This window comes from Azolla caroliniana, unplaced genomic scaffold (genome assembly GCF_043228905.1).
Source record: "Azolla caroliniana isolate FFs.n. ecotype wild unplaced genomic scaffold, voAzoCaro1.0.p SCAF_21, whole genome shotgun sequence".
Taxonomy (NCBI): Eukaryota; Viridiplantae; Streptophyta; class Polypodiopsida; order Salviniales; family Salviniaceae; genus Azolla; species Azolla caroliniana.
Window position 1 is genome coordinate 1,992,065 of NW_028230456.1, and position 26,485 is coordinate 2,018,549.

Below are 26,485 nucleotides of genomic sequence, written 5' to 3' on the forward strand. Positions count from 1 at the left end.
CCTCGAGTTCGCATCCTACAAACAAAAAAGTTTGTTCCTATACCTCCTAGTGTTCAATAAAATTATATTAAGTAAAACTCATTACACATACACTTAATATAATAGAAAAATAGATACAAATATAACCAAAAAGGAAACAGTCAAAACTAGCCAAAATTGAGCCAATTCCTTCAAGCTCCATACCATCACCTCCATTGAAACAACTTGCGCTTACTCAAATGCTAAGGCGAGCATCTCAAACCCAATTACAACCCTTAAGGAAGAATAGTTGGTCAATTGGGTTCCATTTGATCCCTCGTCAGGCAAGGTTTGTTAGGAAGTCCACAATGACATAATCTAAATATGTCACAATGTCTTAGGCGAGGGTTTGGAACCATATGCTAGCTTCATAATCTTGCCTAAGACCAAATGTTACCACCTTCGTGGCTTCAACTATTGTTTCATATGCTTCGCTTAGTTGCTTGAACTGCTCGACATGATCATATGGATCCCAAATCCGATGAAACGGGGGGCCAACTTCAAAATTGCGGCACGTTGTCGTGAAGTTGAGGCTTCACAATGTCAAAACAATGTCAAAAATCTATAGAAAGACATTTCCCATCTGGAGCTTATGACGAGGAGCATGTAGGAATTTTCGGTTCGTAAATTAGAGTTTAGAAGCCCAAGGTACAACCTTTGGAAGTAGTAATGCTACTCGGGATACAAATGTAACTATGTCAAAAGGGGGATTCGAAATTAAATAAGAGCGATTTTGTAATTTCTCAAATGTACAATTACAAAATCGAATTTGTAAAATCTATCAATAAATAATAAATAACCGCCTACATGAGGCGGTTTGTCAACCACCTCAAGAGGGTGGTAGGGCGGTTGACCCCCCTATAAATGCCATCCCCATGGTGGTAAAAGGGAAGGGGAGAAGAGGAGAAAGTCGTCTCGTTATGGTACATCCAGGTTAGATTGTAACGGAGGCAAGGGAGACCCTCCCATCCTACAAATTTAAAGAAGCTCGCGTGGCCCAAGAAGATGATGACCTGTATAACCAAGACAAAAGATAAAGAAAAGGAAAGGAAGGAGTTGAAGTAGTTTATTTCAAACGCATCTTCATAGATAAAAGGTTGATAGTTCGAATTTTGTCAAGATCAGTTCTTTTGATAAACAAATTTTGTAAGATAAATTTAGTGATTATAAAGTAAAAGAGAGTTAAAGTTGAAGTGGTATGTCTCCAACATCTTTTCGTAAAAAAAGGTTGTGAGTTCATGTCCTTTGAAAGTAACTTTCTTTTGGTAAACAAGTTTTGTAACAATATGAAGAGAAAAGTGTTGACGTGGTTGATTTAATAAGCCTTACTTCTAAGAAAGGAGAAGAGTTGAGTTCAAGTCTTGCCAAGTAACTTTTGGCAAATAAATATTGTAAGTGGGTTGTTTTACAAGTAAAATTCTTTTTGCCGCATCTATCTTGCCTTCTCGCCTTCTTGTCCTCGCACCATCATCCCAATCATCCCCAAGTCATAGAACCCCGACGGTTGTGACATACAACCACAATCTTTATGAGAATGCGGTATTGTTCCTCTCTTAATGCATGGAATGAGATTGAGAAAATTCAAAAGATGATTTTAAGGAGGCAATTAGGAGTTAAATGCACTACCTCTTACCAGATTATGCTCTTGGAAATAGGTGTTTGACCCATAGAAATATTGGCGCTCCAAAGAGTATATAAATACATTGCAAAATTCAAGAATATGCTAAATCATCGATTACCACATATTGATTGGAATGTTGGATGTATGCTACAAAAGAATCATAAGAGTAAGATTCACTCATCCGGTTGGGTTGTTGACATAAGGAAATCGTTTAGAAGATGGGGTGTGGATGATCTTTTCGAGATTTTGGGCAATGTTATGCATTATGTAATGGTTGAGGAAAGGTCAGTGGAATCATTAAGGATAAAGTGGGAAGATGCTAAGAGGACAAAGCTAGAATACTACATTGCAAATGTCAACCCTGAATGTTGGTCTCGACATAAAGCAAGAATGCCTATTGATCGTATCTAACCTTATCTCATTACCAATATGAGTAGTAATGCTCGTAGAGCCCTTACACTACTTCGCACTCAATCTCACAAGTTAGGTATTGAAGTTGCATCATGGTATCAAAATGTAACGAATTTGAAGACATGTAAAGTATGCAATGAAGGCATGGTAGAGGATGAATGTCACTTGCTCTTCACATGCTTGACATATAGTGCAATTCGTTCAAGATATGTTGACATACTAAGAGGTAGTGATAACTTAAGTGTCATACTTAAGACACCACCAAGAAGGTTGAGCTCATATGTGTATGCTTTATTCACATATAGAGACTTTGTGCTTCAATGTATGAATACCCATTCTTAGGAAGGAGACACGTATCAAGAACACATGTATACTCTGGTTCCATAGGTCAAAATTGGCCTCTTTATGGACAATGAAAATTCTAATTCTAATTCTCTCTCTCTCTCTCTCTCTCTCTCGTATGTGTTGTGTGTGCCTCAATTAATTGTAGTGTGCTTAATGTCGTCACTTATAATCCATTTATTTATGTATGTATCTAACGCTTAATCGTATTAAGGCATTAACGAGTTTCTTAATAAAGTTACTACTAATAAGAGTGGTGAGCAAAAGTTTGCAATGTGAAGGTACATGAAGTCCGTGGCTCAAGGGTGATTGATAACCTTCCTTGCTCGATCCACCATCATTAGGGTATCTGATGGTCCAAATCTTGGCATACATTATCAACTTAGAGGTACAACTCTATTAATACACATGTGCACTTTGTGTGCGAACACCTTGAGCCGATATAGTTCTTGACTAATAATGATACCATTAAAAATGGTTGATTTGAAATAAGTAAAGCTTTCTAATTGCAGGTAGATATAGAAAGTTGGAAGTCCTTGACCTTGTAAATCATGCAACGAAATGGAATCGGTGTTGGCCCACCTTAGACACAACAACAAACAATATTCTCATGCAATTATACAAGCCAAAGTGGTATTGGCCTATCTATCATGTTAGCCAGGATTTGCCAAATGTCAAATGCAAATACTCTATGTGGAGTAAAAAGCTCGCCGAATGGTGTATAGTGTGAACAAGTTCCATTGTTATCTATTAGTGTAGAACAATTTGTTTCATTTCTACCATTTCTACCTTGCTTTAAATGGAAGCTTGCATGGTGGATTTTAATTCTCTGACAGTTTGAGCCTATCCCAAGTTGTCTAGTGAATGCGAGCCACGTACCCCGGAGGATCCATCCTATCTATCTCTATCCCACATATCGAAGCAAGATATTGTGCATGTTAAAAGGAACGATTTTCAATAAAGCACGTATCTTGGAAAGCACCAATATTTAAAGAAAAAATAGTTTGATAAAAAGTGTCAACAGAATCAAAACGAATTGATGATTGTAGACATGGTCAAAGATAACGAAAACTGTCACAACTAAACGTATCGACATACATGCAAATTATTTTTCAAAAAAGAAAAGAAGAATATCAAAGTTAATTATCCAAATTTAGGAAACCTAAAGATATACCATCTTAAGAGCTAGGGTAGCTTGACAGTAATAGAGTTTTGTGCATTATTAAAACCTACGATACGATGGCAATATGAACTTTGTGTTAATCAAAATGATGATTTCTTTCACTCGCCATCCACATCTGAATATGTACTATGTGTGTGTATTTCATAGAATTTTTGTTACTTTTTTAGGGCTTCTGATGCAAAGTTTAGTATCATATGTGTCATCTCTCATAGAAGAAAACATTTCTTACACCACTCACTCACCAGATAAATTTATATTATATGCTTTTGACAAACGCCTATTTACATTGATCTTATATGCCTACATTTTTGCACTTAAACACACAAGACACATACACAAATTGTTGCTTGCCTTTCATGGTATCAATCATGGCTTACATTTTTTAAATATATGTCTTATGGGACATATGTCTTTTCATTTCTCTACCCTTTATGCTCTAACAAAAATATTCAAAACTTGTCACACTGACAACTATTCATACGTGAATAAATGGATACACATATGTATATATAACTCCCTAAAGATGCTATGTGAAAACAACTCACCTTCTCTTTTCTCAACTCTCATTCCAATCCAACAATCCATCCCCAACACCCTTCAATCCTTCTTTAATGAGCTCTTATAACCTCATTCCACCTCTTATGCCTCTCTTGCTTTCCTTATTGTGTTTTATCATCTTTCACTACTCTTCCACGTATGCACTTCATGTCAATTTCTACAAGCAATCATGTCCTAATGTCGAGAAGTTGGTTCTTGACGTCATCCAATCGGCCACCAAATTGGATCCCACTGTCCCTACTGGCCTTCTTAGAATGCACTTCCATGATTGCTTTATTGAGGTAACTAGTTATACATTCATAAATTGCATCTCCATTATTTCTTTATCAAGATATAATACCTTGCTCTATGGGAATGCATAGTTATAATCTAAATTTGTAACAGTATTAATATTGATTTACAACCTCCACTTAAAATTAGTTTAACTTTTTTATTATCGACATTGGATTAAAACACATATTAAACATAAATGTAGGGGTGTGATGCTTCTATCTTACTCGATTCCAAGGCCAATAATACAGCCGAAAAAGACGGATCTCTAAATGTGTCTCTCCATGGTTTTGGTGTGATAGATAATGCCAAAGAAAAGATCGAGAAGGAATGCCCAAATGTTGTGTCATGTGCAGATATTCTAGCCATTGCAGCAAGAGATGCAGTCACTCTGGTAATTTATATACATGTGTGAACACTATCCAAACCTAGAATTACATTTATATACAAAGAAAATTGTAATATCTAAGTTTGAAAATGGGAAAGGTGAAGAGTGATACAAATAGAATATGCATTATGAAGTTAATGCATTCATATGTTGCTAACACATGATTGACATGTAAAATGAATGTGACGAGAAATATCACTTAGTATAAATTGGCAAACATAATAGATAAAATACAACTTAATCAACATAATTAAAATGACATAATTTAAAGTCAGGTGGCCCCAAATGGGATGTTGTAAAAGGTCGTATGGATAGTAAGGTATCCATTGCAACCAACTTTAGGGGCAAACCACCTTCAAGTTTTAATGTATCGGAACTCCTCCAAAGTTTTAGTTTGAGCAACCTTTCATTGCTAGATATGGTGACATTATCAGGTAAAATTCAACCATTTTCTTGTTGATATTGAGTATTATGGATTCCCCTCAACAATTCTAGCTTAGTTCCCATTTCACAACAATAACTTATCAACTTGTTTCTTTGTTTTGGAGGTAGGTGGTCACACTTTAGGCTTTGGCCATTGTTCATCATTCAACACACGATTATATCAATTTAGCAAAAGCAATGATATAGATCCAACCATGGACCCAAGCTTTGCTCAAAAGCTACGAAGTTTATGCCCATTAAACAAGAATACAAATAATGATGGAGCTTTCCTTGATGACACTAGATTTGCATTTGATAATAATTATTACATCAATCTTGTAAAAGGAAGAGGTGTATTCACATCTGACCAGAGTCTCTTTCTCGACCCTCGAACCAAACATATAGTTGAGGATTATAGTTCCAATCAACAAACATTCTTCTCCCAATTCTCTAAGTCCATGGTAAAGATGAGCAAGGTCGGCATCAAAACAAAATCTAATGGGGAGATTCGTGCAAATTGCCGCATTGTAAATCCATCTTGATTTACATTAAGTGTTTTATACATATTTCTTTTGCTTTATATAAAAGGTGGCTCCAATTATGTTCTTCACATCTTTATGATATGATATTAGAAATTTCATAGAGGAATCGTGCAAATCAAGGGAACCTCTATTTTTCTTCTCATGTATAACAATCGGAAACGGTTCGGTTCAGTTCAAGAGGGTCAAAACCGAACAATTTAAAAATTTAGAAACCTGAACCGAACCACGAAACCGTTAAACCTAACATTTAAAACATTTTCAAAACATTAAGCCAATAAACCGGTAAAACCGCACTTTCGTGGTTCAGTTTCGGTTTTCAACTTTGGTCAAATTTTAAAATTTTCATTATTTAACTTTTCAAAATTTTAAAGATTTTCCTAAAATGTGAGAATAAGGCATGAAAATGAAAATATTGTTTAAAAGCAATTTTTTTACTTTTAAAAAAAATAAATAAATAAATAAATAAAAACCGTTTAAACTGTGGTTTCTAACTGTTGAAACCGAACCAAACCGTTTAAATTGTTAAGCCGTTAAGCCATGGTTCAGTTCGGTTCAAACTGAATTGTTGCCAATTGTAACTCATGTATATAAATGGTGAAGGCCTCAAATGGAGTTACCAATGCTTCCATATGGGTTGTTAACGTATAGGGTGGTAAATATCTATCTAGAAGTCCACTTTGAAAGAGATTGAAAAGTATGCAATTGAACTTTCTTACAATGTTTGTCCATGTCCAGATGTAAGACATAAATAATTTCACTTATCAAACATTGGATCACTTCATTTTTCATGCATCATGAGAATTTGTTAGTGATTTCCAATTGTGCTCATGATATCCCAATTATAGAACTTTTATGATGGACTCGTGCAAATTATATTTGCCTTTGAAGGCGATAATAAAATGTGTGTGAGAAAAATACTACATACAATGGGTACCACAATGGAATATGGTCACCCCTAAACAAGGAGTGGAATATGTGTGTTGAATTTCCAATGGGCAAGATGAACACTCCACCACGGAAAATTGTCATATTACTACTCAGTTCAACCTTTGTAGATATGTTTTGACTTCATGCCTACCATCAAATACAAAGGCATTGTGCATATCCAAATTATGATAACGCAATCCCTAATATCTTAGAAATAGGAAAACGATCTCCATCTTTGATGTTGGGTCGAGTTGTGAAAATTTTCTCTCTAGTGTGTATGAAAAACTCTACAATGGTTATGGTACCACAATTTACTGTGGCCAATATTTTGAGTGTAATCGTGTGGTATAATAAATCATGGTTCTCTAACCTTAAGGATCAATGGGTATGGCTTAATTCATATGGAATGAAAAGTAAGCATCGAGTTATTCTTAATCATACGGTGGGAGATAACTTTTGAGTGTTTCATAACTTGGCCACTTCTAGTAAAATAGTCAAGTGTGAAACAAACAAGGGCCTAGGGTTTGGGCCTATATAAAAAAGCTAGTGATATTCGTAAGGGAGGAGTTAAGTTATTACATTGTTAGTGTATTGAGACACTAACAGTGTAGCAAAACTTTAGCTACATATGTGTGTTCCTCCTTCAAACCTAAGATACGATCCATGTCCAAAATCGATGGTATGGGATGTTGATGGGGGACTCAAATCCATCTCTCATCGTTGTTAGGGGATGGTCAAGTGGTCTAGCATCCTTTCTTCCTTATTTCCTCTTTTAATTTGCTTAATGTTAATTAAGATTCTTCCGACCACCACAAGATCCATCAAGTAAAGAAGAAAACAAATGGAACTAAATGGTAATAAAGGAAATACAACCAAGACACTACCTCACTCTTGCATACAAGGGAGAACCAACACAAGTGTGGCAATGCTTCAAATATCTTGATATTAATACCCAATGATATAAATAGGTGGAATGTATGTTATGAGTCTTGACTTCCAGTGGGTTGGAATAGTTATCATATGTTTGAGAATCAAGATATGCATCTAACTCATACTTGAGGATGATGAGCGAGATTGATTTTATTCAATACCATGGTGGTTCGAGTGTTGCATGCAAGATGTGACAACAATCGTGCATCACCCATGTTTTCCATATCCCCTTTATGCTGTCATTCGGAATGCAACAAAAACTCATAATCAATATCTGCGCACTAACTTTCCCAATAAGCTCCTACCATCAAATACAAAAGCATTACACATATCCCAATTATGATGCAATCCCCGATACCTTAGAAATAGGATATTTTAAGACACAATTTTTTATCACTTAAGATCTTCTACCTTATCAATAGTGCAATAATATAAACAAGGTATATGCGCAAAACCTAACCCTTGGATTTATTCACTTTTACAAGAAATTTAACAAACTACCCACTTTCGAGGGTACTTCACACTATATGCCATTGACAAAATGACATCCAACCCCACCAAACTAGTGGTACACAAAAACCTAATGCATTACTTTATTAGATCAAGTCACAATCTCACCATCTTGAAGCATCCTTGCCCACTTTATCACAAGTGGCTCTTCTAGGTCATCACTCATATGTCCAAGTGCTCCAACTTTGTCTTTTAGTCACACCAACCTTTCACTAACTCTTCTCTAGCATTTGACTCTCTTTCAAATTCACATGACCATAATTTTCATTATACATTTTATTTGTCATGGTGCATGGACATATTTTTCAACATCATTGATAAATCTTTCATCATCACCCTCATATAACTTTATTAATAGCATTATCGTCATTAGTTTTGCATTTGTCTTTTCTATTAGTATTAATCGCATGGAAATCCCCACTCCCAAATAACCAATTATAATCCTCACTCACCCAAAAACCAAACCCATCATCCTCGCAAAACACCATTATCATTTACCCATATAAAAAACCATCACCCTTATTGTTACCTCGAAAAACATCATTTACATCAACCCAATCATTATCAAACCCTACATTATCTGAACCACACATTTGCCCATTTCACTAACATCAATTATATCTTTACCATAATTCATATCTTCATGGTACACCTCTCAAATCACATTATCACGGCATACACCCATATTATCATCGCTTTGACATCGATATCATATCTAACCACACAATAAGCATCATTAGGAACCACTTCTATATAACCCACAACATTGTCACTAAATTCAATTTTCTCACACTTTGATTATCATAGAATGCATCTTTGTAAGACTCTAGAACTTTATTTAATAGAAGCAAAAAAGAAAGTCTTTGATTATCATACAATGCATATTTGTAAGACTCCATATCTTTATCAAACACAACCCACACTAATCTCATCATTTCTATCACTTAACCTACCTTGATTATCTCTATAAAACTCACACAACTTATTACAAAACCTATCAGAAAGTTCACTAAACCTATCACCATTATCAAAATATCTATCATCATGAAAATATAAAATAAAAACAAATCACTCATATCCCAATCACAACCCCTTATCATCACCATCAGAATCATTATCACGCTTATCAGTGCCATAATGAACATTAACATCATGTTTTAAACCTGTACCTTGTTTATACAGTAACTACCAACAAGACGGAAGATAATGCATGATAGAGATTCGTTTTTTTCATAGAAAAGTTCATGTTCGAACACAGCAGGCATAAAGGCATGAGATTCAAGTGGCATTATATCAAATTTCAATGTATCCTTTAAACATATGTGAGGCTATATAAGCACATCTTATTGACGTGACAAAAGGGTGACCAAAGATACTATGAGGAGACCCATTAAAGGAAAATCTATTAGAAAGGTTGTAAATAAGCACTCATAAATAAAATACCTATTTGCTACTCATCTTGTCTTTTTTGTTATTCTTAAGCCTACTCTGTGAGTTAAAACATCTTGTTTGTATTTTAGAGATGAGGAGGTTTAAATTCTCACAAGCTAACTTTTGATCCCACAGTCTTTCCCTAACTCCTGTTTCAGGACCCTAATGATTCAACTCACACATATGACATGCCCATATGCACAACAAATTGTTCACATAAGTTTACCCACAGTTACTGTCATGATTTGACTTATAGGTCAATTTTGGCCTCTAGTAGACGATGATATCTCTCTACCCTCGTGATAGACTATATTTTTATCAACCCACACTTCAGGGAATAAATCCCACTAATTTATTCGATGACTTCAATCAAGGTACATTTTGGTGTTTGCCAAAAATATGAACTCCCTAGTGATAAGCTAATATATCTCCACCCTAACAATGAGCTATATTTTTATCAACCCACACACTTCAGGTCATAAATCCACAATTTTAATCTCTCCTCCCAAGACGCTATTTTGAAACATCAAATGCCTAAATATCATTCCCCATGTCGATATGCATGCAGACCACAAAAAACAAATGAAAGAGATGCCATGTTTTTGAGCGTCAAACACATCGCATCTCTATTACTCTTTAAACCAAATGAAACCCAGCGAATTGATCTTACAAGAACATCTTCCATGGAAATATAAAAGATCCATGGATGATCTATATAACCTTTTGAGGTTTTATTATAGCCAGCAAACATAAGCTTATCTCATAGATCATAAAATGCACAGATCAATTGAAGTATTTGTTTCTCTCAACTGCATACAAGATTGAGCAAGTACTAATGCTAAGTGCATTGATTTTTGCAGCCAAGAATTTGCACATTTCACAATGAAAGTTATGTTACCTTTAGGACATGGTTTAGCCAGGAGGCCATCGCATTTGTCTTCCTCCAAGAAGATGAAGATGGAGATGGTATACAGTTTGACCTGAACACAGATCAAATTTGCACAAAACCACCTCAAATAATTAGATCCAAAGTTAACTTATTTTCAAAAGTAGTTTAAAACATAAAATAGGTGTATGAACTTACATCCATTCGGACCGTCATTAATCACTACTCTGTAGCCATCCTCAAGCCCTTCTTGGCATGCAATAATTTTTACAGAGTAAAGTAAATGCCCCAATATTTCTTTGTGCTTCTCCTCAGCCTTCAGAAAAATCACATCCAAAATCTCACAATGTTAAAATCAATTAATGCAAATATAATCACTTCTGCATCTTGACTTTTTAAGGGCATATTCCATAGCAATATGTCAAAAAGTGATGGAAAGCATACATTCATAACATAATCATGTGGAAAATATACCCTCTCATATCTGTCGAGCATTGTGAATTACCCCAAGACTACAAATTACCATTGTTTTTATCCATGCCTTGTATTTACTCGAGTTATGTTTGCACATACTACAACATAGATGATGTTCATTTTTAACAACCAATATGTGACTATGTGATCTATATGCTACTTCAAAATAAGTAAAAGTTGTTTATTGTTCGGAATTTATAGCTTACATAGCAATCATTCATTATTGTAAATAATGCTTCTCACAAACAACTCCCAGAGAAAAAGTTATCCGAGAAGAAAATTTGATAATGAAAACGACGTTTTCAAGAACAATTTCGTCAAAATCATAGCTAAAAACTACCATTAATAAGCTCGAAGTTGAATAAAACTAGTTCCAAAAGGAGTCAAACCTTAGAAAGTTGGGTCAAGCCATCTCTCTGTTTGGGAATGATTATAATGTGCACAGGAGCTTCCGGCGCAATGTCTCTAAATGCATAAACCTATCAAAAACATTATAAACAACAAATAAACACACACATATATATATATTGGTAATGAGAATAATAACTTCAATTCCGAAAAGAAAAAAAAAGGAAAACTTCGTAATTTACTAGATCATCTTCATACACAGGAGTAGAAGGGATTTCCTTCTTGAGGATCTTGTCAAATCTAACAAAGAAAACAAACAGCACAAAGGTAAGCTCAAAACAAGAAGGATTTAAGTGTTTCAAATCCACCAAACAAAAATTTGTTAAGACAAATCTTGAGTTGAATGTGCATTTCAGAACTAAGGATTGCTAGTTTCTCTTAGCAGTAGCATCTATCATAATATCTCTCACTCTTATTATGTATTGGATGATGTTTGGAACTTTCATCTGATAGTTCATTTTCGTCTTCAGGAAATCTTAATACCACATTTCGTTTCATATAATTCTTCCTCTCTGACATAAATCCATAGTGACCTCAAAATTGAAAATAATGTATGAAGACACCTAGCTGGAGTAGAGAATGGTCTGGATCTTGAGGATGAGGATCACTTCATACTACATACAGTGTGAAAGTAATCACAACCACTCGACAATGTTTCTGACTACCGAATACTGCATGCAGTAATCTGCCACTTTTGCATAACTTGTCCACTTCTCTTCAGCACAACACATGCCTAAACTTTTGTGACACCTTTTCTGGATCCCATATGGCATCACTATCAACCGGAATACATCACTGTCATCATCATCATCACAATTCACAATCATCTCTCTTTCTCTACATTGAGCCAATATTTTGAGCCATGTTCAATGCAAACCACAAATGTGGAATCTCAATTTCAATGTTCAAGTAGATATTGAGCAATGAGAGTTGGTTATCGCCTCCTCGCATGCTTCTTGAAAGAAGTTCTTCCATATTCGACCTTTTGCTCGGATATCACTAAGTTGACTTAGTAATTCTAAACCACACAATAACATGACCACCCTGAATCTCATCCTGTGCATCCAATATACATTCATCTTCTCCCATAAGCTAGCATTCCCCCTAGGTTTTATACCTGAGGGAAGAATTACCACACAACACCATGTCCTCCCAATAATTCATCCAACATACAGTCATCTACCAACATACCTGACCATTTTTTCCTCAGTTTCACACCTGGGGCAACATATTGACCTGACTCCTAATCCTTCTTTGCACCAATATTCAGATAGTCATGCTGAGATCTCCCAAGATACGATAATATGAGTTCTCAGTTCCTCTTTTTTCCAAAAAATCCACTTAGAAACCGACAAGTAAATAAGTAAAACCTAGAGAAAATGCATGCAAAATTTACACACAAACAATCTCTCTATATATATTAGATACACGCATAGATACGTACAAACAATCTCTCTATTTTATTTTTACTTTCGATGAATGGGTAAATACCCCATTTTTTGTTGTAAACCAATTGTCTCATGGGCCAATTTTGGTCTTACAAGTCGTTAATATATATCTTTCTTTCTTTCTTTCTCTTTATATACATACATACACAATACACACACAGAGATAGAGAGAGATTGTTTGTGTGTAAATTTTCCATGCATTTTCTCCAGGTTTTCGATAGATAGATAGATAGATAGATATGAAATTAAATAAACAGAGAAATTACTCACAAAGTGGGAGAGGATTCTTTTCCTTCGTCTTCCATGTCTCTCCTCAGGTGACCTGCTACCACTCTCAACCTCTCTGTTTCCCTCATATACATACATATATGTATAGAGACAGCGAGAGACACACACATGCATGCAGATTAGGTTCTCTGTATCTTCATTAGACCTATACATATATCACATACACACAACACATGTATAATGTATAATGTATAATGTATAATGTATAATGTATAATGTATGTATATGTATTATGTATAATGTATAATGTGTAATGTGTAATGTGTAATGTGTAATGTGTAATGTGTAATGTGTAATGTATATGTATTATGTATTATGTATTATGTATTATGTATTATGTATTATGTATTATGTATAATGTATAATGTATAATGTATTATGTATTATGTATTATGTATTATGTATTATGTATTATGTGAGAAATTACCAAATTACCCCTGCCTTTTTTGGCATATTCTCCACTATACCCCTTAGCCCTCATACATTTTTATCATTATGGGAGTTGGGTGCTCGGATAATATATCCTCTAATCCAACATGTTTGACAACCAATGGAACTAACTAACTAATTATAGTTATCTATAGGTTTGGTTTACTCTCATAAATATACGAAACATGAAATGCGTTTCGAAATACTTCGTGGCTTTTCTACATATGTGTGTAAATGTAACGTTCTCTTGCATTTTGCATTGTTTTGTCAAATTAACGGTAAGGTTGGTTTAATCACCTATTATAAACACAATTATTAAATGGTATAAATTTCATGATTGGCAGTTTGATTCTATAAAATATGATTTCTATCTAATGATCTGGAGTCTCGACGTGGGGCTTCACGCACGTAACTTTGTATCTTTTTGTCGAAATCTATTTTTTATACTAGTAGGGATGGCTTGAAAGTGATTTTCTCAACTTGATACTTTAAGTCGTCTAGACAAATAAATTAATACATTACTTTTTGCATAAATTTTGTTACTCCTTGATGTCAAGGAATTAGTGTGCATTCTAAATCAAATGTAAGTCAATGGACAACACAACGCTTTTTTTTTATCACTACCAATCAGAGGAAACTCTACAGTCAAGGTTGTCACTCTTGTTTGACACAAATGTTGTTTGTTACTAAGGTTTTTGACCAATATCAATTGTTTTTAAGTAGGGAAAGTATTTTAGATTGTTGATTTGATAGTCAAGGCTAGGCGTATGGGTTGTGCTAACTTTGCACACTAAACCAATAAAAAGAACTACACTTTGTCATCACAATCTAATTTGTCGCAATGTTAAGAGTGTTGTGCATGTTTGATGTTGACATTCATCGTCCGTTTAGCATCGAATGTGTTGCTTAGTGCAAATTGACATGACTTAAGTAGCAGTGAGTATTTGTTATGAGAAAGTTACAAGGTTGTCATGTGCAACTTTGACTAGGTCCACACGAAGTGAAAAGATTAGTATATCATTATCTAGTGGAAAACAACGTAGCCCAATAGTTGTCGCTAATTGTTTAACTAACTTCACTCTAATATATCTTGCACCTTTAGGTTCTAATATGCGTTTTGCCCATTGATTGCTTACAAAGGAAACCTGAAACCTCCCCCCACCCACCCACTCCCCCCAACCCCCCCATTTTCTCTTGAAGATGGGAAAACGCTAACCATGACGAAAAGGAATAAGAGGCATGGTGTGGTGTGGTGTGGTGTGTTAGGATTGTCTTCCTCACCTTAGGACACACCTTTATATACCAACCCTTTCACAAAGGTTTTCATGTCTTTCAACAAACAACAATATGGTTGTGTGTCCACACCTACACCTAAGACATCTCAAAGTAGCCTCGTGACAATTATTGTCATGACATACTATCCCCTCTAAATGATCAACCATTGTCCTCGATATGAGGTTTCTAAATGCCTTATGGAACTTACTATTTGTGGCATCATTCATATTGGTGAAAGTTCACTATATTCTGCATAGGGGTATTATAAGTCTTAGCTCAACATATTTGCTTTACAACACATCCAAAAATTTCTTGGTAGCTTTAGAGTGATTCTACCTATTGTTAAAGACTCACAAGGAATAACCAAGTTTTGGCTAGGTTCAAACTTTTTTACCCACATACTTCACAATGTCCTCTAGCTTTGCTTGATTTCTTTTTAGAGATTAATTAACATGGTGAGAGGGTTCAAATCTTTCACTTATTTTTTTTGAGTTGTTTTTCATGGGAACTTGAAATCTATGCACTATGAAAAGTGCAATCTCAAGAACCATGATAATTTCATGAAGGAGAGCTATGAAGGTGATGAATGACAAGAAGCCATGGATAGTCTATCTTATGGTATATCCAATCGCTTAAAAGAGGCATTGATTTACACACACATTTCTTTATTTAACTATGAAATATAAGTCTAGGTATGTGATGACGAATAGAAAATGGGAGTTAGTAATATCTCACATGAAGGATTGAGTCGTTGTGGTTACAAAAATAAAACAAAAGCCCAATCACAGAAAGAAAAGACAAAAATGAGCAAAACAAGTTCTACACTCAAGAGAAAGTTCAAATGTTGCCTACAACAACTATTGCATAATCTATATACATGTATGCGCGCACAGACACTTATATATATAACATTACATATACTCTTAAAACAACTTAAACCTTCTCCTTTGCCAACTTTCATTCCAACAAAACCTTATTCTCTCTATGGTCTTCAATTCTTCTATATTGAATTGAGTTTTTATAGCCTCACGCAATTATGTCACTCTATCTCTTCCTCTTCTTGGCCTTCTCATGTTTTGCTACATTTCACTACACTTTCACTCTAGCACTTCGTGTTGATTTCTATGAGAAATCTTGTCCCAATGTTGAGAAACTGGTCTTCGATGTTGTCCAGTCTGCCATGAAATTTGATCCCACCGTCCCTGCTGGCCTTCTTAGAATGCACTTCCACGATTGCTTTATTGAGGTAACTAATATACCTCCAAAGAATGCATCCCCATCATCAATTTATTAAAATATAATGCCTCTCTCTATGGTAATGCATTCTTATCAATTAAGTTTTATGATACTATTAATCTCAATATGCACCTTAGAAACTCCACTCTAAACTCATTTCATTTTTCTAATGATCATCATCATGTGCATGAGACTAAAACATACAAATTTAAATGTAGGGGTGTGATGCATCAATCCTACTCAATTCCAAAGGCAATAACACGGCTGAGAAAGATGCACCTCCAAATGTGTCACTCCATGGTTTTGGCGTGATAGATAATGCAAAAGCAAAGATCGAGAAAGACTGCCCAAATGTTGTGTCATGTGCAGACATTCTCGCGATTGCCGCAAGAGATGTGGTCACTCTGGTAAATTATGTACATGTGCTGGCATTAACACTATTCAAAACCTAGAATTACTACATATGGAGTGAGTTATCACACATTTGGAATATATCTTTGTAAGATTGAACATTCAAATATTGTTGGCATGTGATTAAAATTCATCATTAGTAACATATTTCCCTTATACATAATTTGCAGTCAGGTGGCCCCAAATGGAATGTTTTGAAAGGTCGAATGGATGGTAGGATATCAATTGCAACCAACACTAGGGGTTTACCACCTCCATCGTTTAATGTAACACAACTCATCCAAAGTTTTAGCTTGAGAAATCTTTCCTTGAGAGATATGGTGGCCTTATCAGGTAAAATTTAGCTCTTTTTGCTGTTATAAAATGCTCTTTTATTGATGTCAAAGACAATTCTAGTTGGGTTCTTGTCCTACACCAATAATTTACCAACTTGTTTTGTTGGTTTTTGATCTAGGTGGTCACACTTTAGGCTTCGCCCATTGTTCATCATTCAACACACGCTTATTTCAATTTAGCAAAACCAATGCTATTGATCCTACCATGGATCAAAGCTTTGCTCAAAGGCTACAAAGTTTATGCCCATTAAATAAAAATGCAAATAATGCTGGGAGTTTCCTTGATGACACTAGCCTTCAATTTGACAATAATTATTATATCAATCTCATTAACAAAAGAGGTGTATTCACTTCAGATCAAAGTCTCTTTGTTGACCCTCGAACTAAAAGTATTGTGGAAGAATATGCTTCCAATCAGCAAACTTTCTTCGCTGAATTTTCTAAGGCCATGGTGAAGATGAGCAAGGTTGGCATCAAAACCAAAGGTAATGGAGAGATCCGCGCTAATTGTCGCATTGTAAACCCATCGTCTTGATTTACATTAGGCATTATCCATATTTCTATTGCTTTGTTTAGGATCTATATGTATAATGTAACCATGTTGCATTATTATCACTTGTTGGACAAGACTTCAAAGTTGTATACTATTTAAAATAATGCAAAAAAGAGAGAGAATGAATTCCTTAATGTTTATTAGCATTTGTTTTAACAACATTGAAATAGTAAGTGATTTACATTAGAAATTTTGAAGGCTTACCCCAATGGTAAGTTGTTACACTACTAGCACTATGTCTTGGCTTCAAGATCCAATTTTCTCACCTTGTTATTACTCCATACTATCCTCTTAGTTTACTAGATGCCAATGTGGAATGTAGGGGTTGAATGGTGAACCTTAACAATTGCTTTCTCTCACTACATCATGGTGAAAGACCACAATTATATTAATAAATGTCTATGAAAAAATATAATAGTACTACAACTTATTGGTGTCACCACACATGATAGTGGGACACATTGAATTGTCATACCAATATTGTCTTCAACTCTCATGTATATATGCATATCAAATACAAGTCCATCAAATACAAAAAATTGTGCATATCCCAATATCACGCAATCCCAAATATCTTTGGAAGTGAAAATGATCTCCATCTTTAACACCCAATATCTTGACATTGAGTAAGAATGTGAAAAGCTTACTAAACCTAAGAAATGTAACCCAAATCTAGCTAGCAATATAATATTATATGAAATGACTAAGTAATTTCTTAAACTTAAACGATACAAAAGAAGCAATTTTCTATTGCAAGTGTATTTCTCTTAATAGCTAATCCTAAACGTAAACCCTTAATCAATACTCTCCACATGAAGACCTTTGCTAGAAGTGACAATTTTGATCTCCAGCAGTGTTTCAAGATTTTCAACTATTCAATCAAAGTTATATAGCTTCCATTTTAGTTTAGCCTTAGATGATAGTAATCAAAGACATGCAATAGAGTAATTGTACATTAGATTATTAGTCACTCTAAAACTTGTGTTTGATTCCCTAAACATCGATAAAACTGTAGTTGCTATTTGGTTTGTATAAGTAAAGGACCTTGCTTCTATTTTGTATGCCATAGTTGTTAAATAAACCCATAGTTGGGAAAGATGTAGCACTTGAAAAAACAAATGAGATTGACATTGATGATGTATAAGCCCAACCTTGAGTTGGTGATCTTGACATGAGGATGGCTTACATGTTATAATAGAGAATTAATGGCTTGCAATCGACTTTGGATATCCAAAGCTCCTCATTTAGTGGTGTATGTAATAATAATGCATTAATCTAGGAAGGGCATATGAGATTTGTTAAAGAAAACCTCGTTATCATTGTTCATTAATTAACTCATACATTTAATCAATAATCTTAATGTTTTAACGAGTTATATATCATGCCTCCACTGCCTTAGTATCCACTTGTTTCTATAGGTGAGTGAGTGTATGTATGCTTAATCATGTTGGTCCCAACCGGGGTTACAAGCACTTCCATAGGTCCACTTGGAAATAGTTTGAAAAGGAAAAACCTTTTCCTTTTCAACATCTCCACTTAGAATAGGTTAAAAAAGGAAAACCATTCATTCAGTCATAATGTTTGTCCAAGTCACATATGTTTCTACTGATGAACCATGGGCATGATAGGCATGCAAAGGGTGTTGGAATATATCTTAAGATTAAACAAAACATTAATATTAAATTCGTCGAGGTGCAAGGGAAACACATTTTGAGTTTATATTAGTAATCACAAGTTTCTACCATCTCATAGATACCTAATGCACAAGTGACTAATGGACAAATCCTCTTGCATGAAGGCATATATATGTTAACTTAGTGTCATCGCCTAAAGGGAATTAGATGTCAACGTGTGCATGTCATACGTGGTGGAGTTGGCATACTCATAGAATATGTATGGTATGGTGAACCATGCCATATTTTTCAAAACTTTATCCCTATCATGCTGAGATGCTTTAGCAAGGGAATACTAATTTTCTTCTTCTATGCCTAGAGAAAGGCATCTATGGGTTCTAGAAACATTCATAGTTTTCGGATCACCCAAGAGTATGATTATGAACATATATCGTTAAAATCCCAATGTCAATGTTTAATTAGAGTATATTACACAATTCAAGGAGGTTGTAGCTTATAGTTTCAAAATATGCATCATATTATCCCAAATAAAATTTGGAAATATATGTGTGCTCAAGCCTATAATAACCTAGATATCACAACAATGAGATGATACCATCATAACTGAAAAAGCGTCCACAATCCCCATATATAATCTTCTTAAAAATACGAAACTCTTTATATGACTTAGGTTTGCTTGAAAGCTAGATAGATGGTTACACGATATCCGAATAAATCAATAATAATCCATAGAAGTGTTCTCGAACAAGTGTAACTCATTAACACCAAGGTGTTAATCGAAGAGAACTAGATACATATAGTAGTTACCCGGATATCGTGATATAGTTCACACAATACCCGAACCGTGTATATCATTCATTCTCTAGAGAGAGACCGATCTTCAATGTTTGCAATAGGACCTTTGAACCAGAACTTGGCACTTCCAAGCCAAGTGCCCACAATAAGGATGGTTATCCCTCCTACTGCAACAGGTGTGTAATTCAAGGTCTCCACTGTGATTGGATACTGTACAGGTAAAGAGAAGAGGATTGTGATCATACAAACCCACAATACAGCCACCCACCCAGTCATAACACCCCATGCCCCCAGATTGAATGGACCAGGAACAAAGCTTTTCCTTGCTAATATGACTCTGAAGAATGATGGCAATGCATATGCAATGTATAAACCTATGGTTGCTATGGAAACCATGGCTTGAAATGCTACTGAACTCCCCAAGGACTGCATTAAGCACAACAACAACATAAAACAGAAACATTAGGCTCTATTCAATCTCACAACATTTATATGAAGTGTTGCTGAAAGAAGAGGAATGCAAAAGTTGGTTTTTGTTAGTCAACATACTGGTACTGCCATTAAAAATGCAATCACTGCAGAGAGCCACACTGCATTCAAAGGTACATCCCATTGATTCACCTCATGCCATAGTTCGGAGAAAGGCATGGCACCATCTCTAGAAAATGCATATGCCATCCTATATAGATTAAAGGGAAATCAATTAGGCACATGGTAAAAGAGCCGATCTTCTTCTTGGCTATATATATAGCCTTGTTGAGAACATCAGCCTATTGTTATCAGCTGTATAAACAAAACCTCTCTTGATGAAGCATAAGAATAAAAAGAATCTAAGTAACTTCTCCGGTAAATTCTCGAATCGCATTCTTGTTTGATATAAGAATACAAGGCCCTCGCAGGTGCTATACCCATAGATACGAAAATAGGTAATCTGTAGCATCTTGTAAACAAAAGTATCTTTGTTTTCATTGAAAATGTGATAGTTGTATGGGAGACAAGAACTAGTGGAATAGCATAGTGACTGATTTTATGTGGATAGTTCTTTACCGATTTGCAATGTTGAGTTTAAAACCTTACCTACAACGATGATCAGTTTACCTGATTCATATAGAGATAAAGATGAATGTGGGTGCAGATGTGCCACAAAATACTAAGATTAGCGATTAAGACCTCTCGATCTTGGATCGACACATGGTGAAGATCTTTCGACAGCAGAAGTTTCTGTGTATCTAAGCTCAGAAATGTTAACTGCTTCACTAAAGAAAATATTTAGGGGCCTTAGGAAATTTTACTAGCCTAGAGATATTTATTTTAACTTTCCTGTTCTCAAAGATCAGAAAACATCTTAAGATGTAATCTGTCGTTTGGCCTCCCAAAAGATTGCTAAAAATATTTCTTTCTTTGTGGAAAATCCTAAGAAAATGGCACACCTGGAATTGCTTGTGATTGAACTCATGCCACAAAAGAAGATGGCAACAGCAACTATGCAAAGGCATACAATACCACCAGTGCCAGAACCATATCTGTTTTGAAATGCATCATAGAATATTTGGGCAATTGCATAGCCGTTTGCATCGTTTGAAGTATCCAACACGTGACTCAAATCAGTCACAGCAAATGTTACACCAACAAGATATGCCCATCCCACTACAATAGAGATTATCACCGCACTAACGATACCAATCGGACCATTTTTGTCTGATGATTTTGTTTCTTCAGACTGCATACAAACATTCAGAATGTGATTATCTGCCCATTGAATGCTGTCCCATTTAAAGCATGAAAATTTGCTAACAATCACCATGTGAGCAGAGGCATCATAACCACTGAGTGAGTATTGGGCCATAAGAAGGCCAACAAGAAATATATATGGCTCACTTTGTATGTTAAACGAATTCTCAGCATTGAAGTGTGTAAAAACAAATTCTACAGAGGCCCTCGTTGGAGACACGAGGGGTATAAGAATCATGAGGACAAATACTCCTGCAAATCAATGTAGTGTATTTACATAATCAAATGGCCTTAGCCTATATACAATATCAAATACAATTGAAACATCATATATACTCAACACTATACAACTCAATAATGTCAGAATTACCGATAACATTCCATACAGCTGCAATCATCCCAAGATGAGCGAGCCAGATGATGGGAAGGTTGTTTAATAGTGCATGAAGGAAAAGAAGGCATCCATGAATGGCTAACACCTCATACTTATTGATCAAATGTCCTCCCCCATTAACACCTCCAGTGCTCAGCAATATGATAACTTGTAAGAGAATCGCCAAGGAGTAGTCCACACTTGTGGTCACAGCCCACTGACATAGTTTATCAATGAATAAAATAGGAGTAAAACAAACATATCCTTCTCGAAATCAAATGTACAGATGATGGGATTGTGTCTCATGTGTATGTTTTTTGATGAATTTGTGTTTTGTGACCAGAACTTCTACCAACACAATGATAGTGTAAATAAATACACACCTGACCCACAATGTTGAACCTGCAACCATAGGATCACGGTCTGAAAAAACCAAAAACCAAAAACCAAAACCCTAGGCAATTATGCTTGTTCTAAGTACTTAAATTACTTCTAATATATCAAACTCAAAATCATCATGTTTCCTCTAATTCAAAATAAAATGTGGTTTTCACAAAAGGGGGGAAAAAACACATGTTCCAAAAATAATAATTAATTCTACAATCACCAGCTAAGTTATTACAACACATGCTCAGAACCTAAGTCTTGAGAACTCCATTTTAATGATAAGATTTGTTCTTATAAACATGTTTACCATCCAGTTATCCAAGATGCAAAGGGTCCCCATTCCTTGCCGGCTAGTCTGTAGCTCCAAAAGTAGAGACCTCCTGAAGTAGGATAAGCTGAGCAAATTTCAGCCATAGATAGGGAGACAAACATAGTAAATACTCCTGCGATGATCCATCCATAGATCATGGAGATTGGACCTCCATAGGCAAGCCCCGTGTTGTATAATGTGGTAACTCCAGTGAGAATTGATATAATGGAGAAGGAGAATGCAAAGTTGGACACAACTCTGTGTAAATACCAAGCAATTCATCTTGATATCAATGGATGAAGAATACGAAAACGTAAAAGAAATAAGAAACCGATGTCAAATAGGAATTTGTTTCCCGCCTATCATTTACCACAAAATTTTGCAAGAACATTAGATTTCATGAATCTATCAGCAAAAGAAGCAACCAAGAGAGAAAAAGAACAATCCTAATGACTCTATTCATTGGATTTACAGACATTGAAATTTAGCCCAAGTTTGCTTTGGGGTTTTCTTCACATAAGCCAAAAGGCCACAAAAAGTAAAACGCCTGTTTTCTATTTGGACACAAAAGATCTCCAAAAATGGCTCAAGAAGTGGGACACTGGATACTCTGTTGAAGCTACCCAAGAAATTTATGTGTATGACTCAGACAGACATGGAATTCCATTGCATGAATACTAACCTTATCGAGCAATGTCTGATCAGAATTCTATCATTGCAAGATTTGTTTACCCAAAAGTCTCATAAATCCCACATGTTTGGTCCCACGTAAAATTAAATCATTGTAAGGATTGTTAGGGCATGCGTTCCATAGGTCTTCTTCATATTACTAGCCTCCAGAGGATTATAATATATCATCACCCTTTCTCTCTGGTTACCAGACCAGACATGATCATTGTAATGGAATCCTTGGAATAAATAATTAAAACACAGCATAGCAAAGGCTGTAAACATGAAAAGAGGGTGTGAAAATACAAAACAAAAAGCTAAAGAATATAATAAATGAACATGGATCATTACAAGGTCATAAGCATAATCACAAGATCATTGCAATAAGAGAACACGGATCATAAGCTAAAGAATTGCGAAAATTGGAAACACATAATTGCTCGATTGAAGAGGGGCATAACACCAATCGAATTATGCGTTTTTAAATTTAGCAATTTATGAATATTCATGGGCAAAAATGTTTAAAATGTCTCTGAGGATGTACATGGTTCACGAGGATTTAATGCAATCAGAATGACAACACTAGTGCAAAAAATTGAAATGCGAGATAATAATAACAACAAACAAAATGGAAATACTTGAAGTTACAATAGAATAGAACAGAAGAGAAAAATTGGTATGTGTAACATACGAGAGGTCGCGTTTGAGCTCTTGCTTGTAGCCGAGCTCATGGAGTCGTTTTTGGCCTGAATCGAACACTTGCACTAACTGAGAAACGGCCATATGTAATTAATGATGACTGGCCGAAGATCAGGAAGGAAATGGCAGAAGAAACAGTGGAGGAGAGACCTTTCCCTTGATGTTCCGAGTCTGTCGTAGCTTCTGCTTTTCTCCTCCATTCATTCCGATCTATCTTTCCATACTTCCTCTTCATTCCAACTGCAATCATTCAATTCAAATGAATAGTTGAACGACTGAAGGACTGATTCAATTCAAATTCGATTCAAAATTCAATTTCCTGATTGCGATGGGTACAGGCTACAGCCAAAGATCAACAAGGAAGTGGATAGGAGAGAGTCGAGACTAGGTATTGTGAACGGTTCAGATTCGGCTTAACCGGTTTTTCCTTGTCCAAACCAAACCGGTTGGTTTGGAAACTTTCAAACTTCAACCAAACTATTTAAACTTAACCGGTTTGGGCCTGAGCCTTGCCATACCGAGCTCAAACCGATTTACGAAGCTCAAGCCTGAACCGAACCGTTGCCGACTCCTAGGAGAGACCCAAAAGCAAGGAAATCGAAATTGCCACCACAAGAAAAGAATAGAATATGAGTTCAAACTGATTTGAAATAGAATATGAAAGAGATTGATTATCAAAAACCCTAAACCCTAAACCGGCTCGGATTCAGCTTAACCGGTTTGTCCTTGTCCAAACCAAACTGGTTGGTTTGGAAGCTTTCAAACTTCAACCAAACCATTTAGCCTTAACCGGTTTGGGTGTGAGCCTTGCCAAACCGACCTCAAACCGGTTTACGAAGCTCAAGCCTGAACCAAACCGTTGCCGACTCCTAAGAGAGACCCAAAAGCAAGGAAATCGAATTTGCCACCGCAATAAAAGAATAGAATATGAGTTCAAACCGATTTGAAATAGAATATGAAAAAGATTGGTTATCAAGAGACTTTTGAGTTTTGAATGAGATGGAAGATGAAACATGTTTTTCTACCCTTTTTTTTATGTGGAACCCATTGGAAGGATGGATTGACAAGGAAGTTATACTTATAAGTTATGACCAAGCGTATTTGTCTTTAGGTAAGGATTAGTATTCTTCAGCAAAACATTTGGTTTGGGCCAAAACAAAACCATGAAATTGTGTCTTAATTGGTTTATTCAAGTATATTCAATCCCCAAATTTGGAAAATGATTACCATGTTTCTTTGGGTCGGTGTGAAATTTGTATTAGTTTACTGGTTTATAGATCATCGCGGCTTAAACGACTTAGATTTGAGAATCTCTTAACACAATTTCATGGTTTTGGTTTTACATTTCCAAAATTTAAAGAGTTTGAGTTTCCCCAACTGAATCAAAATCCTACTTGATTGCTACTCAATAAGGTGGGGTTTTTTGTTTTCTCAAAATTAGTACGAAGTAAAAGGTGTTTTACTAGAGTAGCCTTTAACTAACTTTGTCAACCCATTTCTCTTGATAAACCCAAAACGTGTCTAATGGATCAGTTTAATAAGTACCCACCTTTGGCAATACTATACCCCCATACCCCCATACCAAGGAGGTTACAAGTTTTCTTATACAATGATGTAAAATACTCCTAAGACCCAATATCGAACTTTGTAAAGGATGTTTACATTTCTTGATATTCAAGAAAGAGTTCATGGAAGTCGATATTGCCATTGAGGCTCTTGAGTTGACATTGTAAACAGGGGCACCTTTTTCCATAAGTGAAGAAGATTTTCCCTTTTCTTGTTCATAATATCTAGGGAACCCTGCATATTGTCATACTGGCCACGGACTACTGCCAGCAAGTTCTCCCATATCTCAAACAACACATCTGAGAGATGAATGTCTATTGCACCATAAAGTCGGTTACATCGATATTTCCATAATGCCCATAACGTTATTGTGGTCACAGTTTTCCAAATTTGGATAGATCACACCTGCTTTCAAAGTTGTTGGAAGGGACTAACTAATATCAATCTTCTATTATGTATTGTCATTGCCTCATGAACATCGTTTGCCTCATATAACATCAAGCTGGAATGTAACATTCCCCACATCGTTGATCCCCGTGAGAATAGGCAACCGACATTGGTTGTTAGGAATAAAGACATGACTTTCTTCCATACTTGTTGAGCAAAAGAACAAGACCATAGGCCATGCTCGGTAGTCTCCTGACGTTCATGGCAAAAGCCACATTGCCGCAAATTGGGTGCTACATTCCCTTTCAATGAATGACCAACTGGTAGTGCCATATGCACTAATAACCATCGAAAGAGAAGAAATTTAGTTGGCCCCTTCAATGACCATATGCATTTCCAGCAGGTTCTCAAATGCAAAGTGGAGACACCCCAATTGGTCCAATGTTTTTGATCTGTTGGTATCGTTACATTCTGAGAGAGCAGTAATGATCTTCCAAGTTTTACTGAGTACTGAAAGAAGGGGACCTTTACGACCTTTTCCCCCAAAGAGTGTGACCAAAGCCAACCCCCCAGATCCCATGTTAATCTTGCAACAAGATCTTTTGCGTATAACCACAAGATATCACACATATGAGCA

At 35.6% G+C, this 26,485-nt stretch overlaps 4 protein-coding genes across 6 annotated transcripts; 2 read left to right on the top strand and 2 right to left on the bottom strand.

The window, feature by feature from the left end:
- Nucleotides 1-4,094: 4,094 nt before the first annotated feature.
- On the top strand, nucleotides 4,095-5,898 carry LOC147850269 (peroxidase 66-like). The gene is made up of 4 exons (XM_087336304.1): nucleotides 4,095-4,414; nucleotides 4,609-4,797; nucleotides 5,063-5,225; nucleotides 5,344-5,898. The coding sequence occupies exons 1-4, from the start codon at nucleotides 4,187-4,189 to the stop codon at nucleotides 5,754-5,756; spliced, it is 993 nt and encodes a 330-aa protein (XP_087192430.1). The 5' UTR covers nucleotides 4,095-4,186; the 3' UTR covers nucleotides 5,757-5,898.
- A 4,368-nt stretch (nucleotides 5,899-10,266) lies between these two features.
- Nucleotides 10,267-13,182, bottom strand: LOC147850270 (14 kDa zinc-binding protein-like). Of its 2 annotated transcripts, XM_087336850.1 has the most exons (6): nucleotides 13,041-13,182; nucleotides 11,505-11,562; nucleotides 11,304-11,393; nucleotides 10,639-10,756; nucleotides 10,453-10,534; nucleotides 10,267-10,363 (listed from the first exon to the last, which is right to left on the bottom strand). In XM_087336850.1, the coding sequence occupies exons 1-5, from the start codon at nucleotides 13,166-13,168 to the stop codon at nucleotides 10,467-10,469; spliced, it is 462 nt and encodes a 153-aa protein (XP_087192976.1). In that variant the 5' UTR covers nucleotides 13,169-13,182; the 3' UTR covers nucleotides 10,267-10,363; nucleotides 10,453-10,466. The 2 variants fall into 2 exon arrangements, with proteins under 2 accessions (XP_087192976.1, XP_087192975.1); XM_087336849.1 differs by having other exon boundaries at nucleotides 10,267-10,534.
- A 2,501-nt stretch (nucleotides 13,183-15,683) lies between these two features.
- LOC147850271 (peroxidase 66-like) lies at nucleotides 15,684-17,442 on the top strand. The gene is made up of 4 exons (XM_087336305.1): nucleotides 15,684-16,008; nucleotides 16,217-16,405; nucleotides 16,580-16,742; nucleotides 16,864-17,442. The coding sequence occupies exons 1-4, from the start codon at nucleotides 15,799-15,801 to the stop codon at nucleotides 17,277-17,279; spliced, it is 978 nt and encodes a 325-aa protein (XP_087192431.1). The 5' UTR covers nucleotides 15,684-15,798; the 3' UTR covers nucleotides 17,280-17,442.
- Nucleotides 17,443-19,626: 2,184 nt separating this feature from the next.
- Nucleotides 19,627-24,059, bottom strand: LOC147850272 (amino-acid permease BAT1 homolog). 2 transcript variants are annotated; one of them, XM_087336537.1, is made up of 9 exons: nucleotides 23,888-24,059; nucleotides 22,525-22,785; nucleotides 22,214-22,232; nucleotides 21,828-22,047; nucleotides 21,528-21,709; nucleotides 21,157-21,446; nucleotides 20,276-20,405; nucleotides 20,101-20,152; nucleotides 19,627-19,936 (listed from the first exon to the last, which is right to left on the bottom strand). In XM_087336537.1, the coding sequence occupies exons 1-9, from the start codon at nucleotides 23,977-23,979 to the stop codon at nucleotides 19,812-19,814; spliced, it is 1,371 nt and encodes a 456-aa protein (XP_087192663.1). In that variant the 5' UTR covers nucleotides 23,980-24,059; the 3' UTR covers nucleotides 19,627-19,811. The 2 variants fall into 2 exon arrangements, with proteins under 2 accessions (XP_087192663.1, XP_087192662.1); XM_087336536.1 differs by having other exon boundaries at nucleotides 19,627-20,152.
- Nucleotides 24,060-26,485: the final 2,426 nt, after the last annotated feature.